Raw genomic sequence first — 25,418 nt, forward strand, 5'->3', positions numbered from 1 at the left:
TCTTGATTTCTTTAGCTTTATTTCCTAAAAGCAGTGTATAAATCTAATAAATGAATTTTTACTCTCTTCCCAGCAGATTCCACTTCCATGTTCCAGTCGTTATGTGGACTCATACTTTTTCTTCCTGTAATCATGTTACTTAAACTAGTTTCTTTCACTTTATCCTCTTTTGACACTACCAAAAAGCCTTGCTTTACCCCATATTTAGAACCTTTCTTCATTCTTGTATCCTTCTCAGTCTTTCATAATAATCAAATCATTTACACTTTTCAATCCCTTTCCATTCCATTTGTACAAATGAATAGATTTAAATTTGAACCAAACAGACTTGTTTCCAAGGAGATATTTGCCAAATGCTTATCATTCTCATTCATTCTTGGATCTCCAAATAACTCAGTCAGTTTTTCTGTACTTGCTTGTCTCATTCCCATCAATCCATTCATAGCATCTAAGAGAACAGTTTTTTCTCTGGATTACATTCATTCAGAAAGTTACATACTTTTTCTGAAAACTCATCTCTGGTTCTTTTGTTACTATAATTCTCTGGAGTATAACATGAAATTATCACTGGCCTATGAATTCCTACTTTCTTAAAGCACCCACCAGAACTAAGATGACACTAATACATACTTTTTAGATAGATAGATAGATAGATAGATAGATAGATAGATAGATAGATAGTTCTCATTTAGCAACTGCCTCATTAATCAATCCTTTGCAAATATGATGGTAGTAAATGGTAGTTAAAAAAAATCATTTTCTGATCAACGCATGCACTTACGTCCAAATTTCTGTGCTTGACAACAATACATGGCAGGGTGAGAGGAAAGGAAGTGATCTATCCAAGACTGTTGGAAATGTCCCTAGTATCAGATCACATCTCGTTTGCGCTAGGCTAGATCTGTGTGGCTGTATATGGGATGGGCCAGTTTTGACCCATGATAAGCCATAGTTATCACAGCAGCTATGAATTCCCAAACCATCTCTGCCCTTGGAGAGGGGAAGTTGAAATAATCCAAAACCAATAGCCTAGTGAATCCACAATCACTGCCTCAGTGAGATCTTGCAGCCTGGAAAAGGATGTTGCTATGGATCTAGGAAGGACAGTTCAGTAGTAGCCCCTCCAAATTGTTCTTCTGGCCCAAGCCTCACAATTATGTACACCCAGCTACCTGTGGAACAGCGCTCCTTAAAACTGCCTGGGCAAAGAATAGTTATCTTACCTCACCTACCCCAGGATCAAGAGTGGTGCATTGCCCAAAACCCAGCTGAACAGATCTCAGAAAGGGGTACTCTCTCCTCTTCATCCAGCCAAGTGTCTGTGCTAAGTGCTAGGCCTATCCTCTCATCCACAGTTGTGGATGAACCTGAGGTACCCAGCAGTCTGGATGCTTGGCTTATGAGTTGAAATTGTGGGGCCAGAAGTAGGGATTTGCAATTTCCAATTTTTTCTCCTGGAATGGCTAGTCCCACAGAGTTACTATTTTGTTATTATTAGAGTTCCCCATTATTGTATACCCTCCTTTATCTGGCAGTTACATTCCAACCCTGCATTCTTCTGTTTATCTCCCACCCCCTCAACCCTCTCACTCCAGGGATGGGACTTTCCTCAGCTCTTGACTCTCAGAGAGCAAAGCTGTTCCTTTTCTTTTTCATCCATTCTTCACTGTTTCCCCAGTCACTGTACAACCCCACGCCATTAGGTCAGGATGAAGCAAGCTAAGCCTCATTTCATTTGGTTAGCTTCAGTAAACCTGTTACACAGTTGACTTACTTGGCTTGCTTGCAGACTCCTAGCCTCACAGTGCAACTCAGCTCCTGACTCTTCCTCTCTACTTCACCCAGTATCCTCGGTCTCTCTTCTCTTCTCTTCTCTTCTCTTCTCTTCTCTTCTCTTCTCTTCTCTTCTCTTCTCTTCTCTTCTCTTCTCTTCTCTTCTCTTCTCTTCTCATTTTTCTTTTTCTTTTTCTTTTTCCATTTGCTGTAGTTCTTTCCTTCAGTTTTTCCTTCTCTATTTTTTCTTTTTCCTTACAATCCAGATGGAATGGTGACCACTCTTTCTTTCTCTATTTTTATTTTTCTGGCTGTTTTTCAGCTTCTCTCTCTCTCTTAGAGCTTTTTAATCTCATAGCCTACATCTCTTTTAACAAAATCCCTAGTTACATTGCAAATTTTACACTGATTGTCGTTGATAATTTGTACAAGTACAAAGGGCTAATGGATGTCAGCAGACCTCTGTTTTTTAAAATGCAGTTGTATAGTAGTCATATATAAAGGGTTTTGTGTCTTTATTCTTCCCCACCCACATTTACCTTTTTAAAGATCTCCCTCAACTAAACATATTTTTGGTTTGGAACCTAATGTAGAAGAAAATTATTCAGATATACTGGATACTCTTGCTTTTTCAGTTGCGCCATTTCCCCTGCTTTAGATAAGTTTGGGGGTGGATCTACATTTAACAGTACAAGCCAGTTGCCATCATGTCTTGTTTTAGACAATTGTAGATGAACTACAATTCATCATAAATAATTTTCCCAAACCTTCCTCCCCCCTCCCCTTTGTTTTTTTTGTTTTGGTAATAGATCCTCTTTTGTGGCATGGAAATATCCAGCACAGGGAAATTCAGTGACTGACATGGGTTACTTCAGCTTTTTGTTTTCAACTCTTACAGGTAATCTGTACAAATTTACTTTCATCTTAATGTTGCTGGAGTATTTTGAGGTCAAATTTTGCATAAAATATATTTACTTTTGCTAGTTGACTTCACCTGAATTTAGTTATCTGTCCTATGTTTTTTATTGTGTTTTATTTCCATTAGCCAAGCTGATACATACTTTATACTTTCAAATGTTCAGCCACATTTGTTCTTCCATTTATGAAGTTCTTGTACTTTTTAAAGTGTTGGCCAATCTCAGAATAAAGAACAGTAGAATTAAAAGGTTAGAAGTTTTCTGAAACTCCCCCCAAAATTGCCATAGACATGGCTTGCTGGATCAGTTTTACAAAGAAATAAGGCTAGCCAGTCCATTAAAGTATTTTTAGCAGCTTATATTACTCAGAGAGGAATTGAATGACTAGTAAATTATTTCTGCAGATCTGAATATTATAATCAAAACCTTTCTTGTTGAATTTTACCAGAATCTGTTCAGTCTTGACTCTTTTTTATATGGCAACTTTCTGTACAGTGGGCCTCACTTAATGACTACTCATCCAGTGACCACTCAAACTTGCAAACGGCACTGAACGAGTAGTACTTATGACTGGTCGTTGGAGTTCTGCTGATGTGGTGTCCCTGTGGTCACATGATCTAGTCCTAAAACTAGATAAAGAGGACCCAGTTAATTAAACAAGCATTATATTTGTTCATTTCTGTATTGAGCAAAATGATCTAAAGCTACATATTTGTGTGTGGCAAAACTATGCGAACTTTGCTTTCAGTAACTGGTATGCCCCCCTTGGGCAGCAATAACTGCTGCCATTCCAAAACATTAACTTTCTTCTGCTTTAACCATTCTTTGGTAGTACGACTTGTGTGTTTTGGGTCATTGTCTTGCTGCAAGACTCACTTTCTCTTGAACTTCAGTTCATAGAAAGATACCCTGACATTTTCCTGTAGAATTTGCTGATACAATTCAGAATTCTTAATTCCATCAATGATGGCAAGCTGTCCTGGTCTGAAGGTAGCAAAGCAGGCTCAAACCATGATATTACCACTATCATGTTTCGAATACACGGGCTAAGGTTTTTATGCTGGAATGCAATGTTTGCCTTTTGTCAAACATAACACTTTTCATTCATTTCATTCAAGCCTAAAAGTTCTATTTTGGTCTCATGTTTTCCACAGAACATTCTTCCAGTAGCCTTCTGGCTTATCCATATAGTCTTTCACAAATTGTAGAAGGGCAGCAATATTCTTTTTGGAAAGTAGTGGCTTTCTCCTTGCAGTCCTGCCACGCATACCATTATTGTTCAGTGTTCTCTTGATGGTGGTCTCATGAACACTGACATTTGCCAATGCAAGAGAAGCCTTTAGTTCCTTAGATGTTACCCTGGGGTTCTTTGAGATCTCCTGGGGTCTTACATCCCTTGCTTGTGGTTTGATCTTGGTTGGTTGACCACTCCTGGGGAGAGTAACAACGATGTTGAATAGCCTCCATTTGTACACTATCCTGTCTGACAGTGGACAGGTGGAGTCCAAAGTCTTTGAAAACAGTTTTGTAAACTTTTCCATCTTGGTGAGCATCAACAGCTGTTTTTTGGAGGTCCTCAGAAATCTCGTTTGTTCAAGCTGTGACACACTTCCACATACCTGTGTTGTGAAGATCAGACATTGATAGTGATTACCCAGAATTCTGTTATTTAAGTAAGACAGGACCTCCCACACTGTAATTATTATTGGTCACATAGCCAGTTGTTTAGACTGGATTTGGCATTTTTATCCATCTGTCGAGTTCTTCCCAAGGACCTGGGATAGGCAGATGTTATTGCTTGATGGTGTTAAAGGTATCATCGCAGGATGTAAGCTGTTCCAAGAAAAGCTGCCTTTTGCACTTAACTGATGATGATTTTGCAAAAGGTGATTTTGCAATTGACTGATAATTGGCAAAAAGAACTCCCACACTATTACTACTACTACTACTACTACTACTGCCACTGCTATTATTATTATTATTATTATTATTATTATTATTATTATTATTATTCCATTGATTGAAACACCTGACTCTGATCTCCCCTTCAGATGAACTGATAATCCTAGAGGTTCACATACTTTTGCCACACACAAATAAGTAGCTTTGGATCATTTTCCTCAATGAATAAATGAACCAGTATAATGTTTTTGAGTCATTTGTTTAATTGTATTCTCTTTATCTAGTTTTAGGACTTGTGTGGAGAACAGATCATGTTTTAGGTCTTATTTATGCAGAAATATTGAAAATTCAAAAGGATTCACAAACCTTTAAGCATCACTGTAATTATTTATTAACATGAACTGAAGCATGCAGTGTTGAATTTCTATTTTGTTCATAACACTTGTAAAGAATTAATAATAGTTCACATTGAAATGCACTCCTAATAGGATTTTTATCATCCTTTTCAGGCTTTTCCAGAGAAGAGTTGAGTAACCTTCAGAGCATTAGGGGAAAACCACATATAAACCAAACTCTGCTCTCCCCTGTCCAGCTCTATTTAACAGATTTGGAACAGTTTTCATATCACTGGACTATGGCAGAGGTAAAGCCTTCTGCACTGAAAGAGTATTACTGCTTTTAATTTATCCTAAAATGAAATGCTTGTGGGCTTACCATTGGTAAGGAAATGCTCTGTTTGATGTGAAACATAACTTAAGATGCATTAATTGCAGTTTCATATAAATAATGTCATCATAGTCTCTTAATACTTAAGCAGGCCTGTGCCATTACAGTTACTGATATCACTGGTAAAATTCGTTGGTTTTGGAAAAGTCTATGCAACTGGACAAACTTTACATTTCAAAGTGAATTCCTAGAGATTGTTTATGCAGCTCCTAAAAGCCATGGATGCAATCCCCAGTGTCTTCTAAAACTTACTGTCAAATTATAATGCTTAATGTGACAGAAGTGGGATTTCAGGATAGGGATGATATTGAGTCAGCCCTGCTTTGGTGAAAGCTGAGTTGGAGAACAGTGCCTGAGGTGTGAGCTGAACTTGAAATCATACCCCCTAGGTTTGGTGGGTGAGCTGATTTTTAGTTGTCTACAACTTTCTGTGGAATCTTAATTTTATTTTATTAACCTCCCTCTTTGTTTATACATGTGAGGAATGGGGGATGTTTCCTTGAAGGGAAGAGAGTGAGATGCCCCAATCAAGATGATCGCCAGTTAGGGATGAGGAGGAATTGGAATGAAGAGACATCTATAAGATAAATAATTGCGAGCCATAGTCCTGTCTGCTCCTTCATTCCTGTATCATGTACTTGGTTATATAACTCAGGAAAATAATGAACACGTATCCAACCTATCCAGGCCAACAGAAGACCTGTAACACCCAAAAGAAAATCAAGTGTTTGTTCCGTAAATATCATGATGAAGTAATCATTAAAATCTAATCAGTGAACTTTTTAAACATTTTACATTTGTTAACAGCAAATACCTGATGAACAAGTGGAGGTGTATATCCGTGTGGTTTCAGTTATAACCAGGTATTGGGTTTCAGATATACAGTGGGGTAAAAAAGTATTTAGTCAGCCACCAATTGTGCAAGTTCTCCCTCTTAAAAAGATGAGAGAGGCCTGCAATTTTCATCATAGGTATACCTCAACTATGAGAGACAAAATGGGGGGAAAAAATCCGGAAAATCACATTGTCTGATTTTTAAAGAATTTATTTGCAAATCATGGTGGAAAATAAGTATTTGGTCACCTAGAAACAAGCAAGATGTCTGGCTCTCACAGACCTGTAACTACTTCTTTAAGAGGCTCCTCTGTCCTCCACTCGTTACCTGTAGTAATGGCACCTGTTTGACCTTGTTATCAGTATAAAAGACACCTGTCCACAACCTCAAACAGTCACACTCCAAACTCCACTATGGCCAAGACCAAAGAGCTGTCGAAGGACACCAGAAGCAAAATTGTAGATGTGCACCAGGCTGGGAAGACTGAATCTGCAATAGGCAAGCAGCTTGGTGTGAAGAAATCAACTGTGGGAGCAATAATTAGAAAATGGAAGACATACAAGACCACTGATAATCTCCCTCGATCTGGGGCTCCACGCAAGATCTCACCCCGTGGGGTCAAAATGATCACAAGAACGGTGAGCAAAAATCCCAGAACCACACGGGGGGACCTAGTGAATGACCTGCAGAGAGTTGGGACCAAAGTAACAAAGGCTACCATCAGTAACACACTATGCTGCCAGGGACTCAAATCCTGCAGTGCCAGATGTGTCCCCCTGCTTAAGCCAGTACACCTCCGGGGCCGTCTGAAGTTTGCTAGAGAGCATTTGGATGATCCAGAAGAAGATTGGGAGAATGTCATATGGTCAGATGAAACCAAAGTAGAATGTTTTGGTCTAAACTCAACTTGTCGTGTTTGGAGGAGAGAGAATGCTGAGTTGCATCCAAAGAACACCATACCTACTGTGAAGCATGGGGGTGGAAACATCATGCTTTGGGGCTGTTTTTCTGCAAAGGGACCAGGATGACTGATCCGTGTAAAGGAAAGAATGAATGGGGCCATGTATCGTGAGATTTTGAGTGAACATCTCCTTCCATCAGCAAGAGCACTGAAGATGAAATGTGGCTGGGTCTTTCAGCATGACAATGATCCCAAACACACCGCCCGGGCAACGAAGGAGTGGCTTCGTAAGAAGCATTTCAAGGTCGTGGAGTGGCCTAGCCAGCCTCCAGATCTCAACCCCATGGAAAACCTTTGGAGGGAGTTGAAAGTCCGTGTTGCCCAGCGACAGCCCCAAAACATCACTGCTCTAGAGGAGATCTGCATGGAGGAATGGGCCAAAATACCAGCAACAGTGTGTGAAAACCTTGTGAAGACTTACAGAAAACGTTTGACCTCTGTCATTGCCAACAAAGGATATATCACAAAGTATTGAGATGAACTTTTGATATTGACCAAATACTTATTTTCCACCATGATTTGCAAATAAATTCTTTAAAAATCAGACAATGTGATTTTCTGGATTTTTCCCCCCCATTTTGTCTCTCATAGTTGAGGTATACCTATGATGAAAATTACAGGCCTCTCTCATCTTTTTAAGTGGGAGAACTTGCACAATTGGTGGCTGACTAAATACTTTTTTGCCCCACTGTAATTGGGTATTAGGCTTATGAAATTAACCTGTTGGATCATACCTACTCTGGCAATGCTGTTAACAAGACTCAATTCACAATATCAGGGTCATGAACCTGCTCATTTCCAATGTGATTCAAGCAGTAATATGTCAGCAATACCTAGCTTCATCCTATATAGTAAGCAATGGCCAGTCCCTAAGTAAAATAATAACTTTCTCAAACTCAAAACTGATCAGAAATTACAGTATCCAAAATCAGCAAGGAGACATTTGAATTTTCCAGAACACAAACGTCAAGCTGACAAAGACTAAGTTCAAAGCACAGCTGGAGATGTAGCACTATTTCATGTAGGATAAATGGAAATAAAGGCTTCTTGTGATGTGGTAACTAGTATAAGGATGTTTATATCGCGCCCAATAATTCTTGTCATTGGCCAGTGTTAATATGTAATCACCAATATCAGAATCTGTATTTGAGTATTTTCTAGGCTCCTTACAATGCTTGCTTTGTGATCACTACTGTGGATACATATGTACATCGCCAGATTTATGCATGTTCATTCATTCCTTTCTCAGGATTCATTTGATGGTAGTCTTTCAGATGCTATAAAATCACTGTGATTTTTTAATCAAGAAATTATTTGAGACATACAATGAAAGTCGGATCTCTTTTTGGGTGGATTAACTGTCATTTTTGCCTACATTGAAAAATGGGTATTCCATGGTATCTCTTAGTCAAATATGTACAGGATCACAGAGCATGACTGAGTTGGATCAGTAACGAAACAGAATTTTGAGATGGCCCCCAGCAGTCAAATATAATTGGTTCCTGGTCAGCTTTCAAATTCAAGTTGATATGTTGTTTTTAACTTGTAAAGCCTTTGAAGTTTGTATGTGTGTTGTAGTTCATATTATAAGGGACAATTGCATTCAGGGAGGAGACAAGGTTTTTATTGGAAAAAGTGCTTTATTATACAGTTACATACAAAACGCTCAGGATGCTCAGTTACTAAAGGCAGTGATTTCTTATTTGTATTATTTTTAAACCTTCTCCCTCTACATTTCTAAGAGGATTGTTCCCTTTCTATCTTATTCTAATTTAATTTCCTGTAGTTAGGCTTGTGTTTTTAATCTTGAATCTCTCTCTGTACTGTCAACTTCTTTCCTTGCTTCAAAACCAAGATCTTCACTTCATCTTACATAGTAAACTATGACCAGTCCCTAGGTCACCTCACCCCTTCTGTTCTCACTTCTCCTTGATTCTTTATCTCATTAGCACTGTCCCATTAGCACTGGGAATGTTTACTGTAGGCGCAGAGGAGCTGTTATCTGGTTCTCAGGAATGCACAAGGTTGTATCAACGTGAGAACCTGAGGACATCTCCGGCATGTGCAAGAGAGATTCGAAAACAGAAGGGGGGGTGAAATGGGGGTGAGGTAAAACTAAGTTTTGGCGCGCACGAGACTTAGTCCCAGCTTTGCTTTAGAGCTGTTAACTACTTTCCAATAAATGAACTTTTCTTGGAACCAGCATTGGTTTCAATGAGAGTTGCTTTCGTTGGGAACTGAGTATCGTGGCTCTTACAGCAGTTTACTAACTCTGTTATTGCTTTACAGCTCAACTCTTAGATTTTATTACCTTTACTAATTCTCTTTCTTTTCCCCTCCCCTCTCTTTCCCCAGAGTCACAAAATTGGTTGCATCTGAGCTCAGTTGCTCACAGTAGGACAGCAGTCACTTGTCTCCCCCTGTTAATATAAAACCATTCAATTCCTCCCCTTCAGTCTTCACCCTTCTCCCAACAGTCCCTTTGGGAATTCTTCTGTGGGTGGATCCAGAAATCTCTTTTGCCAGCCTTCATCTAGCCCTCATGGATTCTACACAGCTCCTTTCCAATTTCCTCTTTCTCTGACCCTGACAGCTGTCATGCTGTTAATGGGCTTTCTCTGGGCTTTGAGACTTTTGGTGTTCTCCTCTGTTTCTTCTCCTCCTTTTTTCCTTTTCTTTTTTTCCCTCCAGCTATATCCAGCATGCCATTCTGACACTCTTATGAACAACAGACCTTTTCTAATCAACAGCTGTCTTCCTGCTAGCTCTCAACTGACTTAAATTAATACTTCTCAGCACTACCTTTCCACTTCCAGAAAAGTACTTGTCTACATGCCACAGGACATGCATGTCTGGTGGAAGACACTCCCAGGTGGCTAATGGCCTTAGTGAGAGACAGGCACAACTGCTGTCTTGTGATATGCTGGTCCAAGTATTATGGTTGGTTGAGAGTTGCACTAAAGGTTGTCCCATGTGCTAAGAGGAGGCAGATACTAAGGAATTTCACCCTGGGGTAAAAATAGTGCTGTTCAGACTCATTATTTACAAGCCAAATGAACACTTTTTAAAAATATCTGAACCTTTTAAGACTCAGTTTTATGAATATTTATAGGAAGGTGTGTAATTGGTGGTATGAATTACAGTACATTTATATAACTATTTGTTGCAGGTAGTCCTTAGTTAAGAACAGCAATTGGGACTGGAATTTCTGTTGCTAAGCGACAGAGTCATAAAGCAAGACATGTGACCATGCTGCTTAGCAACAGCAATTTTGGCACTTCTGGTTGCTGTCGTTAAGTGAATCCCATGCTGCCGTTAAGGGAGGAGTCATGTGGTTGTCATTTGCAACCTCCTGCCAGATTTCCCATTGACTTTGCTTGTAGGAAGCCGACAAAGAAGGTTGTAAATGGTGACCGCGGAGACGCTGCGATGTAATCGCAATCCGGGTGCCAAGCACCTGAATTGCAATCACATGACCGCAGGGATGCTGCGATGGCTGGAACTTCAAGGACTGGTCATAAGTACCACTCATTTCATCAACGTCACAAGTTTGAACGGTCGCTGAACAAGTGGTTGTTGAATGAGGACCACCTGTATGTGTTTGTTCTGTTATTTCTGTGCCACTCCAGTTATCCAGCTCTGGGCAACTTACAAAAATTAAAACACTAAAACCATGAAACACATAATTACCAAGTTTAATTGTATAAACTTAATAAATATACCCAAGCAATAAAATATAATAATAGCAAATCCCAATAGATCAATATCCAAAAGCCTGGCAGAAAAGAATAATTTAAATTCCTTCCAAAATGTCAGTAGGGAGGAAGCCATTCTTTTTATGCCATTTTGGTAATGAGTCATTGTATTAAATTGAATAAAGACATTCAGGTTTCCCATTGCTTTCTGAAGAACTTTAGTTCTGAAAGACAGGTTGCTGCCTCTCTGAGCAGCATGGAGGAAAAGACAGGGGGCACCTTGGCAAGTTATTTCAAAATGCAGATCTGTTGAAAGACATACAGTGAGTATGATGTATCATCTGTATGGGCTAATAGAAACTATGTTGGCTTTGAAACATAATTTCCCTGTATAATTGAAGAAAATGAGGTAGTAGAAAGAACCTGTGAAGCTAAATTTGGTTGTTTTGCTGTGCTTTTTATTATTGTCATGCATTAGTAGGGAGTAATTCATATTCTTTTTGAAGTTTTCCAATGGAAAACTTGGGGGGAATTCCTCCTCTAGCATCTAGCGATTTGTCTCAGAGGTAAACTGTGTGCATATGGATCTCAATATTGTTGCTGTTTCGCTGTCCTATAGGCCTTTGATTTATGCTACTGTGTTTAGGGGAATGATTGTGTATTGATCCTAGCATTGTCTGGCTCTTTAGTGGAGCTATGGTGGCTAGTTTTATCTGAGTTTTCCTAAAATCATGTCTAAAAATCTCAGCTACCTGTACTTATTATTCCTGTTTGTACAGTTGACAGCTGCCGTGAGCAATTTTTAAACTGATAAGATTTGGGATTTGGGATTATTGCCTCTTAGGGAGCATTTCTATGGCAGCAAGCTTCCCATAGAAATGCTCCCTAATTACAGTGAGGTTATTTGAAAGCCTTAATATGATGGAAAAGGTTTTACCTATCGTTGCTACTTTAAAAGCTTCTCCTGGGGAGGAACGTTAAAAGCTACTTTAAAAGGGGATGTGCCAGGGTTGGAAGAGGAGAAGAGTCCTCTAAGCAGCCATAGAACCAGTTGAAAAACCTCCAAGGCATGGATTTTGTTTTTCCACTTCATGGCATAGCTACATAGTCCAGGTGGTTTCCCAGCTATGTTTCGTTTCTTTGCTTTGCAATACACAAAGGTGTCTCTGAGTACTCCTCTTGAATCACCAAAAGGTACAGCCATTCTGCTCACAAAGTCTATCAGAAGTGTTACTGTTCAGATTTACTGACGCAGGAAAAAGCACTCTTTTGGATTTTTAATTTTTATATAAAAGAATTGTCTAAACTCTTCAAATTTCCACTGGTCACTACTTTTGTATTAATAGTAGGTAATCGTGGATATTTGCTTATTTATTAATTAAATATATATACTGCTGACTCTTATGTTGTCTTTGAAGGTTATGCTTAATTTTCAATACTTAGTCCAAAAGGAATAGGACTGGCATTCCAGTGATTCCACTGATTATCCCTTATTTCAGGTGATATGAGACATAGATTTTACCTGAAACCAATGTAATGAGCCTAAAAGTCTTTCTTGAACAGATTTGGAGTTCATGATCAGAATGGAGGTGTGGAAAGTATCATTGTATTAGTAGGTTGTTTGCATAATATTGGAAATCACTGTTTTCCTGTTGACAGTTGCATAGATTTCTCCTAGGAAAGTTGGTAGTCAGTTTTGTAGAACAATATGAGCAGATGTGAAACTGAAAAATTAAAGCAGAACCTGGCCAAGCAAGAATTCTCCTATTACATAGCAACCATTTTTTGTAATAGTGTTCTTAGGCAGTTACACAGTTTTTAAACGACATTCAATATGACACAAAATCAAGTATGTTAAACTTTCTGAACAATTTTGCTGTTAAAATAGGTGGTGAGCCAATGCCTGTCCACTATTCCTTCACGAAGCCAGTGCATTGATATTGTACAAAGTGGAATTTGTAAATATCTGGTAGGTACCAATTTGGTATAAATTCATTGTTCATTATATAATTTTTTATTAGTATGTGTCCTTAGCTGATGGTTGAATTACAGCCATTTTATTTAAAAGATGGTATGTGAATTTTTAAACATGGTATATGAATATGTATATGTGTATTTATTTATTTAAAATGTTACATTCTTCACAGTTTCTTTTGTGGCCCTAGAAAACTATAATTGCTTTTCTGTAATAGTAAGGTTTATATTTCAGACCATGAAACCATTTTTCTGTTGCTAGCTGTTGTAGAAATGTGTAATTACTATGGTGAAATTCTTAACATAATGCTTATTTTTAAAATGTAAACCTGCCTTTGTTTCTAAACATACTGAAGTGAGTGACGGACTAAAGCAGATTTAAATATAACATAAGGTACATGGCTCAGTATTCATGGTGAAATAAAAAAACCCTAACCCTTCATAACTGACTGACTGTGCACCACATTATTTGCTCCTCTCTTTCTTTGGAATTCATGTAGAGACATCCCAGAGATCTAGAATGCCTATTAGTCCCCCACCTTTTCTTACATGGCAGGTGGTTGAGTATGGGAGCACCAAACTGGAGATGAAGAGGGGGTTATCTTGGGAAGATAGGGGCTGAATAGCAGCACCCACTGTGAACAACCTTGTAACAGTTTTAGTTTCCAAGTTGTCTGAAGAGCAAAAAGTAGAAATTTTGCTAAGGGGAGTCACATGAAGCAGCAGCATTAGTTATCAATGTGGATGCTGTAAGATCGATGACTGCCCAAAAGGGGCAACGATTAAGAGAGGGTTCAACCAAGGTCCTTAGAATGGCAAAACTGACCACGGATGTGTCTCTAGATGCTTTATAGTGTACAGTCAGAGCCATGGCTCAACCCAGTGCAGTTCAAGCAGTGGCAGACAGACCATATGTCAGGTCCAGCATTCTGGGCAGGTCATTGGAAGAAAAAAGCTGTTTGGTAAGGCCAGTGATTCCATCCTAATCAAGAACAAGGATAAGAAGGCTCTGCCATTGGCATCTAAAAGCAGAACAGTGGGTACAGGAAATGACTTTCTGCCTCCTTTTAATTCTGGGATTACACATCTAACTCCTTTTCTACAAGAGTCAGATAAGGGGGTACCCATTGGGAGGGCTCAAGACAGACACTAAGGACACAGTACCAATAGCTGGGGCAGAGGTAAAAAGTTCCAGAGTAAATGTTCCTCAAATTGATGCTGCCACTGTCCAGGACAATGGATTCCTACAATGCTTTTGTCATGCCTAAACTGGTCCCTGTTCCTATTCCAAATAGCCTGCAGGTCACAAGTAAGCCTGACAGGTCCCACACTGGGTGGCCAGTTCACTGCATAGAGACTGGAGCTGACCGGCTTGACAGGAGAGATTTCAGAGAATTAAATAGGGAACAGCTGACTATTGACACAAATCTGAAAGGCGGGGAGGCTACTTCTGATCTCTCTGAGTCTAGGGACAGTGGAGTTGGAGCACCTGGTGAGGAGTATGGACATCCTGATATGAACAGACAGCATGACAACAAAGGCCTGCATCAACAAAGGACCTCCAGAGGGAGGTGGTCTGCCTGATGAGATGGGCAGAGGAACACCTCACTTCCATATTAGAGGAATACCTAAAGGGACCACTAAAAACGCTGGCAGATTGGCTAAACCACCTCTGCGTTTCGCAGGAGAAGGGAAGTGGACACTGTGTCCTGAGATATTCCAGAGGATATCGAAGGAGCCCCCTTGGTTAACCTGTTTATGACAGTGGAAAACAGGTGGGTGAAACATTTATTTTCATGTTACCAAGGCAGAGGGAGTGAATGACCTGTCATCACTGTGGTCAGCCTTCTCTAGGTGTTCCCCGCTGACACTGATTCTTTCCAGGGAGGCACTGAAGACGAAGTTTCTAAGGGAGTATTCATAAGATGTGAGTAATTAGGATTTCCCCCACTGGCCCAGGAGACCATAGTTCTCTGCACTAATCAAGATGTGGGAAGAGCTTTGTGGCATTTTCTAACATTATCAGACATGCTCACTTAGGGATCAATTCTTCAGCAAGATCGAGAGTGGCTATCATTCTGCGGCTAGAAATTGGCACACCTGCTGAGTGCTGGCTTGCCAGATGCAGTGGTAGAGATCATCTTAGCATCCAGACATCCAGTTACCAAGAAGATAATGACTTGGCAGGCATTCAAACAGTGATATAGGAGAAAGAGCTTTGGGACAGTGGCAGCAGCAGTACTGGAACTTCTGGGATTCCTACAAGCTTGAATGAACTAAAAGCTGATGGGCCATTGCCTTGAGATCTGCCTTTCTGGATAGACATGGAGAGGAAACACGAGTGCCACAACCCTTGTCTCCCCACCAGTAATTCACTCTTTCCCACAGGAGGCTTTAAGAACCAGTTCTCAGGATCCTGACTACAGCCCCCTTCAAGCCTATTATACCAATTCCAGTCAGTATTTTCTCTTGGAAAACAGCTTTTCTGGTGGCCCTAAACTGAGCCACAAGTGTTGGTGAGTTAGGGTCCTTTTGTTGAGGGAAGATTTATGTGTGTTTCACCAGCATAAGGTGGTGGTAAGGACATATTCTTGCTTTATGCCCAAGATGAATTTGAAGTTTCACTGGGCACAGGAATTCTTCTGAATTCCTGTCCCAATCCGTCCTATCCCAAATAGCATATTTAGTACAAGCTTGATGTTTGTACAACCCTAAGAATCTGCCTGAAGCATACTCAAGGGGATAGGAAGACAGATAGTTTGTTCAATTCTTATAGGACAGGCAATCCAGGGAAGTGAGTTTCTCATTCCTCTATCATGAGATGGGTTCAGGCCTAGTTGGCTAACAACAAAATGCTGCCTAGGGGCATTGCAGACCACTCAATCAGGGGAATGGCTGCTGGTGGGCATACAATGTGATCAGTTGTCTTTCAGTATTAAACATAAGATAGATGGGTCTTTGTGTGCCCCATCATGCAGCAGGTGCTGTAACAAGCTCAGACCTTCTTTTTGGATATTGCTATGATAAATCCCTTTCCTGCCCGCTCCATCTTTAGATGACTGAGGACACTTGAGGTTACCTTGAGATGCCCTTCTGACAGTACCACTCCAGCAAGCACTTCCTAAGGGTTGTTCCAGGCACTCAGTGGAAATATTTTTATTTCATCATGATTACTGAGCCATGTACCTTACGTTTACTGGGATTTGAATAATGACATTTTTTTAGGCTAACTTTTTCAGCTGAAATCAGTTCATCTGACTGAAGGGAAGAGGAGTTGGCCAAAGAAATTAAGCCCTGTCTTCTTGCCAGTAGAAGTAGAGCTAAATCTTTCCTAAGGGATCCATCTTGGGGACCAGAAGGGCACCTCACAATGAATTCAAGTACTGTTTGATGTTTTGCATAGCCCTAACCCCTACAAAAATATTATTCTGCATCTTAAATCTGCAACTGCAGTTTAAATTTGCTGGACAAGATTATGTTGGAATTATGTTGGTTATTGCTGAATAATGAGTTTTCTACTAATGTGTCTAAATCTCCAACAGATAAAATGTAAAATATAACATTTTAAAGGATAATTGAAATTATTACTGTATTAGAATTCTTCTCTTAGGAACATAAGACACAAACAAAACTTTTGAGCTAAAAGGTTATGTGAAAGGTTAGGCTTATTCCGAAATTATTTTGTCTCCTAGGTAGGACTGACAGTAGTACCAGATAGCACTGCTGGTGCTGTTTTGTGTGCTATTAGTAAACTACTGGATCAAACATATCTCCTTAACGAAAATCTCTCCAGGTTCCTAGCTTCTTTGTGTTATAGTCTTCTCTACCTTCTCTTAACAATAGAGGGAGAGGATACGGAACACTTACAGAAGCGGTAAGCTTTTCAGTTTTAGACTTCATTCTTAAAATACTAGCACTTTCAAAGTGTGTCTATGCATGTGTGTTAGTATATGTACTTAAGCTTGTTTATTGTGGTTGAAGACTCAGTCAGTTGCATCTGGCAGTAGTCACCTAAGTCTTTGGATTTGAATTTCTGGTGGGGATTTGTATTTTCTTTTCTAAGACGCTGGTACTTTTAATTAACCATGTTGTACTAGTTCACTACAATATTCTAAAAATAATATTACATTTCTGAAATTTATTTTAGTGTGAATTTTTCTTGTGGGAAGTTTAATTTAACTTCAGTCCTGTCCTGGAAATTTAAACTTAGGCAAGGTTTTTATGTGTTTTGATTTAGTAATGATCAATATATAATATATTCCATAATCAGCTGTGTGGCAAAAAGCTCACCTTTCCCATAGCTGTGGGCAAAATGACTGAATTTTTAAAAACTGTTAATTAGTAATAAATTGTCAGCCCCTTGGAGACTGTGCAAATAAATTGTATCTATAAATTGTTCATACTTATTTATTTTTATGTATTTATTAAATTTATATGGCCACCCATCTCACTTGCACGTGACTCTGGGTGGCATACATAATAAAACACACACAATACTTGTGTTACTTGGGTTGTTTGAAGTTACTCCTTTCTTATAAATCTTTAGCTAAACTTGTGCACATCTGATTTTCCCTTTTCCTCATCTTCTGTTCCAGGGATATACTGTGGAGTTCCTGTATCTCAATTCTAAGCACCTCACCTCACATCTTGAGGCTGATGTTGCAGAGTCTTCAAGTGAGCCGAGTCTCTCGGGATGAATTGCCTGTCCTTGCTCAGCTTCTTCGTTTGCTGATGCAACATGGACAGCTTCGGACTCATATGATGACCAATGAGCTCTTGGTGAAACAGATTGTCAAAGATATCATGGTAAGGAGCCTATTCTCAATCACTGGCTGCTAAAGGTAGGTTGTAGTCTCACAGAAATGTGAAAAATATGGTCAGTTTCCTGACAGTTTCTGGTGATCCTTTCAAACAAAAGGATCACCAGAGAGGCTGAAAGAAATTGGCCCATTAGTCATTAAAGTATAAAGAGTCAGCGTCTTATACAAGAATGATAGCAGCTTTCTCCATAAATGATTTCCATTCAAACCCCCAACTCCAGCAGGTAAGGATTTACCATGTTTTCTGCTGCCAAACAGGAAATAGCATTACCATACCCTGCCCTCATTCCTTGCTAATTTGGAGTTAAGGCAGAGCTGTAGGTGAGCCTATGCTTTTTAAAAGGTTTATTTTGAATATCTCCAGCATCTCTTCCTTTTAAAGGGGGACATACTCTAAATCTCCTTTTTCCACTTTGGAGTTTAATATATCCACATGTAAGGTGCTGTGCTAAAAATAAATAAGAATAGCTATTTTCTTTCTTTCTGTGAAATGGTTTGCAAGATGGAAAGTAATCACAGTCACATAATGTGTGAAAGGACATATTTGGGAGCACTGCACTGTCTAAACAAGGTACAGCTGATATAGAGTCCAAGTCTCCATTTTTTTGTTGAAAGTGTATTTCCTTTTCACCCTTCATTCAAATGTAGCCTTTCTCCCAGGCAGGTATAACACAGTAGTTTTAGATACTTTCCTTGGGTTTTACTTCCTTCAGAGTGTTTTTTAATCTATTCCTTTCTAATTTTACTTTTGTTTAGTTGTTTAGGCTACAAAGCTGTTTAATGGTCCCTCCTGCTAATGCAGTGGTATGGCTTTAAATACCCCCCCTTTCATAAATTTCACCAATTTGGAATCAAGCTCTCACTTTTAAGAGAGAGTCCTTAATTTTTATCTGAATGATGAAAATATTATAGAATCTTGTCCACTCTGCCAGGCATCTTTTAAAGAGTTTTGCAGATCTTTCAGTGAGACATGAAGATAAAGGCTCCCTTAAACTGAACTCACCTCTTGGTGGCTAATGGACACATCCATCTAGTTTTTGGAAATCAATACAGAAGTGCAGGTAGTCCTCGACTTACAATGACAGTTGGGACCAGAATTTCCATCGCTAGGTAGAGCGGTTGTAAAGTGCAACTGCATCAGTTGTTAACTGAATCCCGCGGTTGTTAGGTGAGGCAACTTCCTGCTGGCTTCCCACAACCAAAATCAGTGTGGAAGCAGGCAGGAAGTTGCAGTCCCAGGCCGGCAGGCATGTAAGTAGCTGCTGCCAGGTGTGGGAGTGAAGGGGTGTGCAGGAGTGTGGGGAAGGCTCATTGAGGGTGCGAAGGGGTGTGCGAAAGGCGCCGCACAGGTCGGGGAGAGTATGCAGAGTGCATGGCGGTGTGTGAGAGGCTCTGCACAGGTCAGGGAGGGTGCATGGTGGTGCATGGGATGCTGCGCTGGTCGGGGAGGATGCGTGGGGATGTGCAAGAGGCGCTGTGTGGGTGAGGGAGTGCGTGGAGGTGCATGACTGGTTGGCGCAGCACAAGTGCAGAGGGGCTGGAGAGGGAGACTTATCCCAAATACTTGTAACCTTACCTGCCAGCTTCCCCATTGACTTTCTGGGGAACTGGCAGGGAAGGTTGCAAATAGTGATCAAGTGATTGCGAGGTGCTTGGCAACTGTTTGTAAATGCTAATGGGTTGCCAAGTGCCCAGATTGTGGTCATGTGATCATGGGGGTGCTGGGACTGGTCCAAGGACCAGTCATAACCACCATTCATTCAGCACTGTCGTAACTTCGAATGGTCACTGAACAAATGGTTGTAAGTTGAGGACTACTTGTAGTTTGTTATTGCCTTCTCCCAAGATGTTTTTTCAACTTTCCAGCATAGCCTATGGCCTTGGTATTTCCTAGTGGTCCCCCATCTGAATAAGATCTGACTGTGCTTAACATTTTTGAGATTCAATGTCAGCTAGGAGCTGCTGCTTGCTATAGCAAGTAATAGGACATGTATTGGGGAAATAATTATCCCAGTACAGTATCTGATTGTTCCAGCATCATTAAGCCCCCAAACTACACTCAGTCCAGAAATTTAAATTAAAGTATTCCTGACAGATATCCCACCCTCTGTTTGACAAGATTCAGCAAAGGGGAATTCATCATCTATTTCAATAACTGTTTCTACTGTCCAGCTACTCTTACCATTAGGAAACTTTTCCTAATATTCCACCAGAATTTGTTTTCATAATTTAAGGATGACAGATTGGCAGCAAAAGATGGATCCAGTTATATTAACTATCACTGATTTCATGTCACCTTCATTATCTTTGCTTAATTCCCTTGTGCCATTTTGGAATCAGTGCAAAGAAACTTACAGTTGATAATTGGTTTGAAATCCATCTCTGAACTTGAGACTACATTTCTGCAGAACCAGAAGCCATAGAGAAACATCTCATCTTCCACCACTATCAACCCCCCAAGATCTTTTCTTTGATCTCCCTTTGTTTCTAGGATTTATGAGATCTTGCTAAACAGTAAATATCATTATTTAATCATTATTTTTATATTTCTCTTCATAAATTTTGTGAATTATGACCATTTTCTACATTCTGAGTCTGAAGTTTTCCCTCTCAAGTCACCAAAGCCACCTAGCTTGTGGTTCTGTCTCTGAGTCAGAAATGTGATTTGGATTTGGAGACAATTTCCATGATCTCTTTGCTGTGGTCTGATCATATGCTGATCCATTTGCATTTCTAGCCATCTGTGATCTCCATGAGTTGTGGGAATCTACTATCCAATGGCTTCCAGAGGGTGCTTTGGAAGTTTCCCAGTTTTCCATTGGGCAGTTCGGTTCAGTACCTAATGAGCCACTGGCAGCAGGAAGGAAGCCAAGCACTGACCATGATTAACCCTATGCAGCCTCTTTTTGGGGACCAATCCCAGTTCACTCTTTGATTTCCTGGGGACCTCCAGGAAAAGAAGCACCAGAAATGATACCTATAGTGCTGGTGGAACAAAAAAAAAAAAAAAGTGAATCAGACCAATCATGGGTACACACCCATGTTTGGGCCTATGCCACGGTGATAAGGGAAGTGAAGTGCCTTTATGTCCCTTATCACCAAGGTGTAGGAGATACTGCATCAATGAGCTGTCATCCAGCGGCTTTGTTTAAGATGACTAATTCCCTTTTAGGGAGAAGTCAGGATTGAAAAACACATACACACACACAGGCACTGTGATCAATTTGCACAGTGTTTTGACAAATTTGTATGGATCTGCTGGAATCTTGTCTCTTCATGGACAGTCTTTGGTGATGAGTAGGGCATCATCTTGCCATATTATCTGGAATTCTTTTTAACATGTGAACTCAGAGGACGTGGATAGGGTGCTTTCTAAGCTATCTTCTGCTACCTGTGGCTTGGATCCTTCTCACTTCTGTGAGAAGCAGTGTGTGTGTGAGACTCTCTGGAAGTAGGAAGTTGTCAGTGCATCTTTACAGGTGTGGAAGCTGCCTTATGTCTTAAGAACATAAGAATATAAGCAGGGCCCTGCTGGATCAGACCCTGGGTCCATCTGGTCCAGCAGTCTGTTCTCACATTGGCCAACCAGCTTGAGAAGGAAGCCTACTACTCTCCAGAGAGGTGGTCTTCAGGGGCAGTCATACTGCTACCAAGGCTAATAGCGACAGAAATTCCAGTCCCAATTGCTGTCGTAACTCGAGGACTACTTGTACAGTTGGGCAATTGGGACCAGAATTTCTGTCGCTAAGCAATGCGGTTGTAAAGCACAATGTCACTTGACCACATTACTTAGCAACAGCAATCCCAAAGTCCCAGTTGCCCGTCGTAACCCCAGGACCATGTGGGTCATTAAGCGGGAAGAGGCGGGAGTCCCAGGCAAGCAGGCTGGCAGGTGAGAGCTGTGGGCGGGGGGTGCTGCAAGCAGGCGCCCTGGAGCGCAGGCAGGTGCTCTGGATCACAGGCACCACAGGGGAGCGGAGTGTGTCATGGGCAGGCACTCTAGAGTGTGGGTGCTGTAGGGGGCAGGGGGGTTTTGTGAGCAGGTGCTCTGGAGCATGCATGGGTGCCATGGGCAGATGCTCTGGCATGCAGACTGGTGCCATGGGGGCTGTCGTGAGCAGGCACTCTGGAGCGTGGGGGCTGGAAGTAGGTGCTCCGGAGTGCAGGTGGGTGAAAAAGCAGTGGGAGTGTTGAGAGACTTCTTTCTGCCAGCTTCCCCATTGACTTTGCTTGTGGGGGAAACTGGCAGGGAACATTGGAAATTGTGATCACATGACCGTGGCTTGCTGCGATATAATCACAAGCCAGGCACCAAGTGCCCGGATTGCAATCACATGACTGCAAGAAAGCTGCAGTGGCTGGAATTCAGAGGACCAGTAGTCTCTCTTGTTCAGTGCTGATGTACCTTTGAACAGTCACTGAACGAGTGGTCATAACCCGAGGACTACCTGTACTATATTTTCAGTACCATTTCTTATTGTACCTAATATGGTTTGGGCCTTTTTTCAGCAGATGTGCACTGTGTCAACACCTTCATTGAACACTTTATCTTTACTCCAGTATCTCTTTCCTTATCAGTCAGTCAACTCTTACCTGGTTAATTATACAAATGAGTAGTTAAAAGAGGCCATTCCTGGATGCAGTGATTTTAGAAAATTATTGACCAGTCATCAGCTTCCCCTTTTGGAGTAGGTTGTTGAGATGGCAGTGGTGGATCAGCTACATAGCATCCTAGAAAAAGCTGAATGTCTGGACCCTTTTCAGTCAGAGTTCAAGTCTTGGTGTGGACTGACATGGCATCGGCCACTCTCCTGGATGACCTTTTTGGGATCTGGATGGGAGCTGTATTTCTTCCCTGGTCTTTTTAGATCTCTTAGTGGCCTGCAATATCCTCAGTCATTGTCTCTTACTGGATTGTTAACTAGGGTTGGGGATAGAAGGCACTGTTTTGCAGTTTTGCAGTAGTCTCCCTCCTTCTATGGCAGGCTCTTCCAGTCAGTAGTAGTGGGAGAGGAGATGTTGGCTAGTGACTCCAATCTTCTGGGGTGCTACAGAGATCAGTCTGCTCACCCCTGCCCTTTAGCATCTATATGAAACAGCTAAGAGGGTTCCTCTAAGAGTTTGGGCTATGTTATACAAATAATACCCAACTGTATATTGCCACCCTGTGCTATAATGAGGATGATGTTGATGTCTTATTCCACTGCCTGGAGATGGAAAAGGTTTGTGTGGGAGAGAACAGGCTGAAACTGAACCCAAGCAAGATGAACATGCTGTTTGTTCGTAGAGGCTTTCTGTTGACACCAGTGTTATCTCTTGGGTGGACAAGCATTACCTTGAAAAGTAGATTTGCTTTTTAGGAATTCTTCTGTCTCATGGTTCCTGCTCAAGCAGTACATGGAAGCTGTGGCTAGAGGAGCTTTTCCCTAGCTCCAGCTGGTGTGCCAGTATGTCCTTACTTGGTACAAAAAGACTTGGCTACAATAACTCATGACCTCATTGCCCCTTGGCTAAACTACTGCAATGTGTTCTACTTGGGGGTGCCTTTAAAGACTACTCGGAGACTACAGCTGGTACAGAGCACAGCAGGCCATGCATTAGGGCAGTTGATTTCTGGGTATAATTTAAAATGCTGTTTTTGCCCCATAAAGCCCTTTATGTCTTGGCACTGGGTATCTGTAAGACAATCTACTCCAACTTGAATTAACCTGACCTATTAGGTTATCTGAACAGAAACTGCTTATAGTTCCTTACTTCCAGGAAGTAAAGGGAGCTGAAGCCAGGAAACCCTGCTTTTCAGGGCCAACATTCTGGCCAGCAGAGATCAGACTTGTTCCTTTCTTGATGGCCTTCAGGAGGATTTTAAAAACTGAGTTGTTTGGGAGAACATTCTAGTCAGTGCCATCTTTTATTTTTACCTGCATATTGTTTTTGTTTTATTTTCATGATTTATTTTTAATTGTTCATTTAGATTTACTGTAGATATTTTAAGGCTTCCATATCATGTAATTTGGCAAGTGTCACTAGATTGCCTACTAGATTGCCTACTAGATTATAAATGTGATAATAAAATAAATTAAAAGAAAACTGAGTTCTTTTGAACTTTTACCCATAGCAATACTTTCACTGACTTCCATTCCAAGGACACAGAGGAAAATGTCCAAGTAGAATTCTATAATACTTCATTAGTTACTAGCATCTGCTTGGTCCTATGTGGACAAAATTAATTTCTCTGTTTCCTAGTATGCTGTGATGAGTCACAAATACTGTAAAATTGAAACACTTATCATGTACTTTATTTAGGTGCCTTAAAAAAAAAAACTTCTGTGGTTTCTCTGGGTGTTCCTAGATAATTGTATCTTGTGTTTTTATCTTTTACATGAGTTATAGATAAGAGAAATAATGAAATATTTCTCATTTTAAAAATAATTCACTCAAATGCATCTTTGGCTGAACATTTCAAGTAATCATTCTGTTTTCTGATTCACAGGTCTTGAAGAGCGATGAAGCTCAAGAGCAGTGGCTGACAGACCTCCATTATAATTTCAATATATATTTAGCCACTCATTCCCCAGGATCTGGGGCAGCCAACACAATATATTAAAGCGAATATTTGGTTGAAAACACTTGTTATGAATGAAAAATGTCATTTTTTTGTGGAAATTAAAAATACATTTCGTATAATCTGTGTTTTGTGTAAAAACTCTTTCTCTTACATTTGATACTGAAATTTAAAAGTTGATCTAAAATAAAATGAAGTAATACATTGAGCTTAAAGCAAACAAACAGAATAATATGCAAACATTGAGAAGCATGTCTATGGAATTTTTACTTATTTGTGAAGAACGGGAAACACTTTGGTGTTGCCAGTTAACTTGGTATGCTTGATTCCCAATACTATACAGCTAAATATGTAAAAAGTACAGAAGATCATTTAGATAAAAGCATTGATGAAAATACTATTAAAGATACTTTAAAATGTCCATGAATAACCAACAGGCTCTCTTCTTATGCTATAGCGCAGTCTTGCTTTCATGCCTGGATCTTGTGTGTTTTGCTTTGATTATTGTGGTAGGTTTCATATTGTATGAAAAATGTTTAAATTTCCCTGGATTCTCCAATAAGCACAGATCCTGCAATCCACCTGCTGTAAAATAAGCATAAATTTATTAGTGTATTTGTTCAGTGAGGACTCAAGATACTTGGCTTTTCTTTCTGTATTAAACATACAGAATCTAACTTTAAAATTCTGCCTCATTTGGTTGAAGGCTGTTAAATGGCAATATATTCTTAATTTACTAGAGGATTCCTGTATGTACAGCTGGCAGCTATTATCTTTACTTTCTCTCTAGCTCTACCATTCTTATATAAACCTTATTTCTGTTTATTTTAAAAAATTGTTATTCCTATTTTGCCCAGTAAAAGGTACTACAGAAGGGGAAAGCCAGGGATACTTTCAAGGCTTATACAGTGGTGCTTAAAGTTTGTGAACCCTTTTGAATTTTCAATATTTCTTTGGAAATATTGAAATATTTCCACAGAAATACTAGGAAATGAAGGAGTAGCAGCATTGTAGTTTATTGAGGGGTTCATGACATATGAATGTAGAATGTTATGCAAGGTCGCAAATTTTCCTGTTTCATTCTTTCATTTGATCAGAACATGTAAGGGCATTTTAAATGTTCTGGTCTTCAAACCACAAGGAAATCAGCCTACCTGGGGAATGAAGATGGGGATTTTCCTGCTTTAAGGCATTGAGGCAAAATGCCTTGCAGAGGCTTAAAAGAAGCATTTCACCCTTAAAAAAAACACTAT

The 25,418-nt window shown here is 40.1% G+C and overlaps 2 protein-coding genes across 11 annotated transcripts in view; one reads left to right on the forward strand and one right to left on the reverse strand.

Moving 5' to 3' along the window:
• TEX10 (testis expressed 10) overlaps positions 1–24,231 on the forward strand; it is a 62,467-nt gene extending 38,236 nt beyond the window's left edge. For 3 of the 4 annotated variants that reach the window (XM_007429230.4, XM_025167299.2, XM_007429231.4), the window contains exons 10-15: positions 2,583–2,671; positions 5,102–5,235; positions 12,698–12,778; positions 16,476–16,657; positions 17,379–17,589; positions 24,094–24,231. In XM_007429230.4, the coding sequence (XP_007429292.1) occupies positions 2,583–2,671; positions 5,102–5,235; positions 12,698–12,778; positions 16,476–16,657; positions 17,379–17,589; positions 24,094–24,207 (811 nt within the window). In that variant the 3' untranslated portion in view covers positions 24,208–24,231. The other variant, XM_088150146.1, reaches the window with a different exon arrangement.
• Positions 24,232–24,573: 342 nt separating this feature from the next.
• INVS (inversin) overlaps positions 24,574–25,418 on the reverse strand; it is a 120,523-nt gene continuing 119,678 nt past the window's right edge. For 6 of the 7 annotated variants that reach the window (XM_088150137.1, XM_088150143.1, XM_088150136.1 and 3 more), the window contains one exon: positions 24,574–24,750. In XM_088150137.1, coding sequence (XP_088006263.1) covers positions 24,617–24,750 — 134 coding nt within the window. In that variant the 3' untranslated portion in view covers positions 24,574–24,616. The remainder of the gene's footprint in view (positions 24,751–25,418) is intronic. The other variant, XM_088150140.1, reaches the window with a different exon arrangement.

Source organism: Python bivittatus, unplaced genomic scaffold, assembly GCF_059951505.1.
Source record: "Python bivittatus isolate LINGU-HERP-01145 unplaced genomic scaffold, Pbiv_v1 ctg000610_np1212, whole genome shotgun sequence".
Classification (NCBI taxonomy): Eukaryota; Metazoa; Chordata; class Lepidosauria; order Squamata; family Pythonidae; genus Python; species Python bivittatus.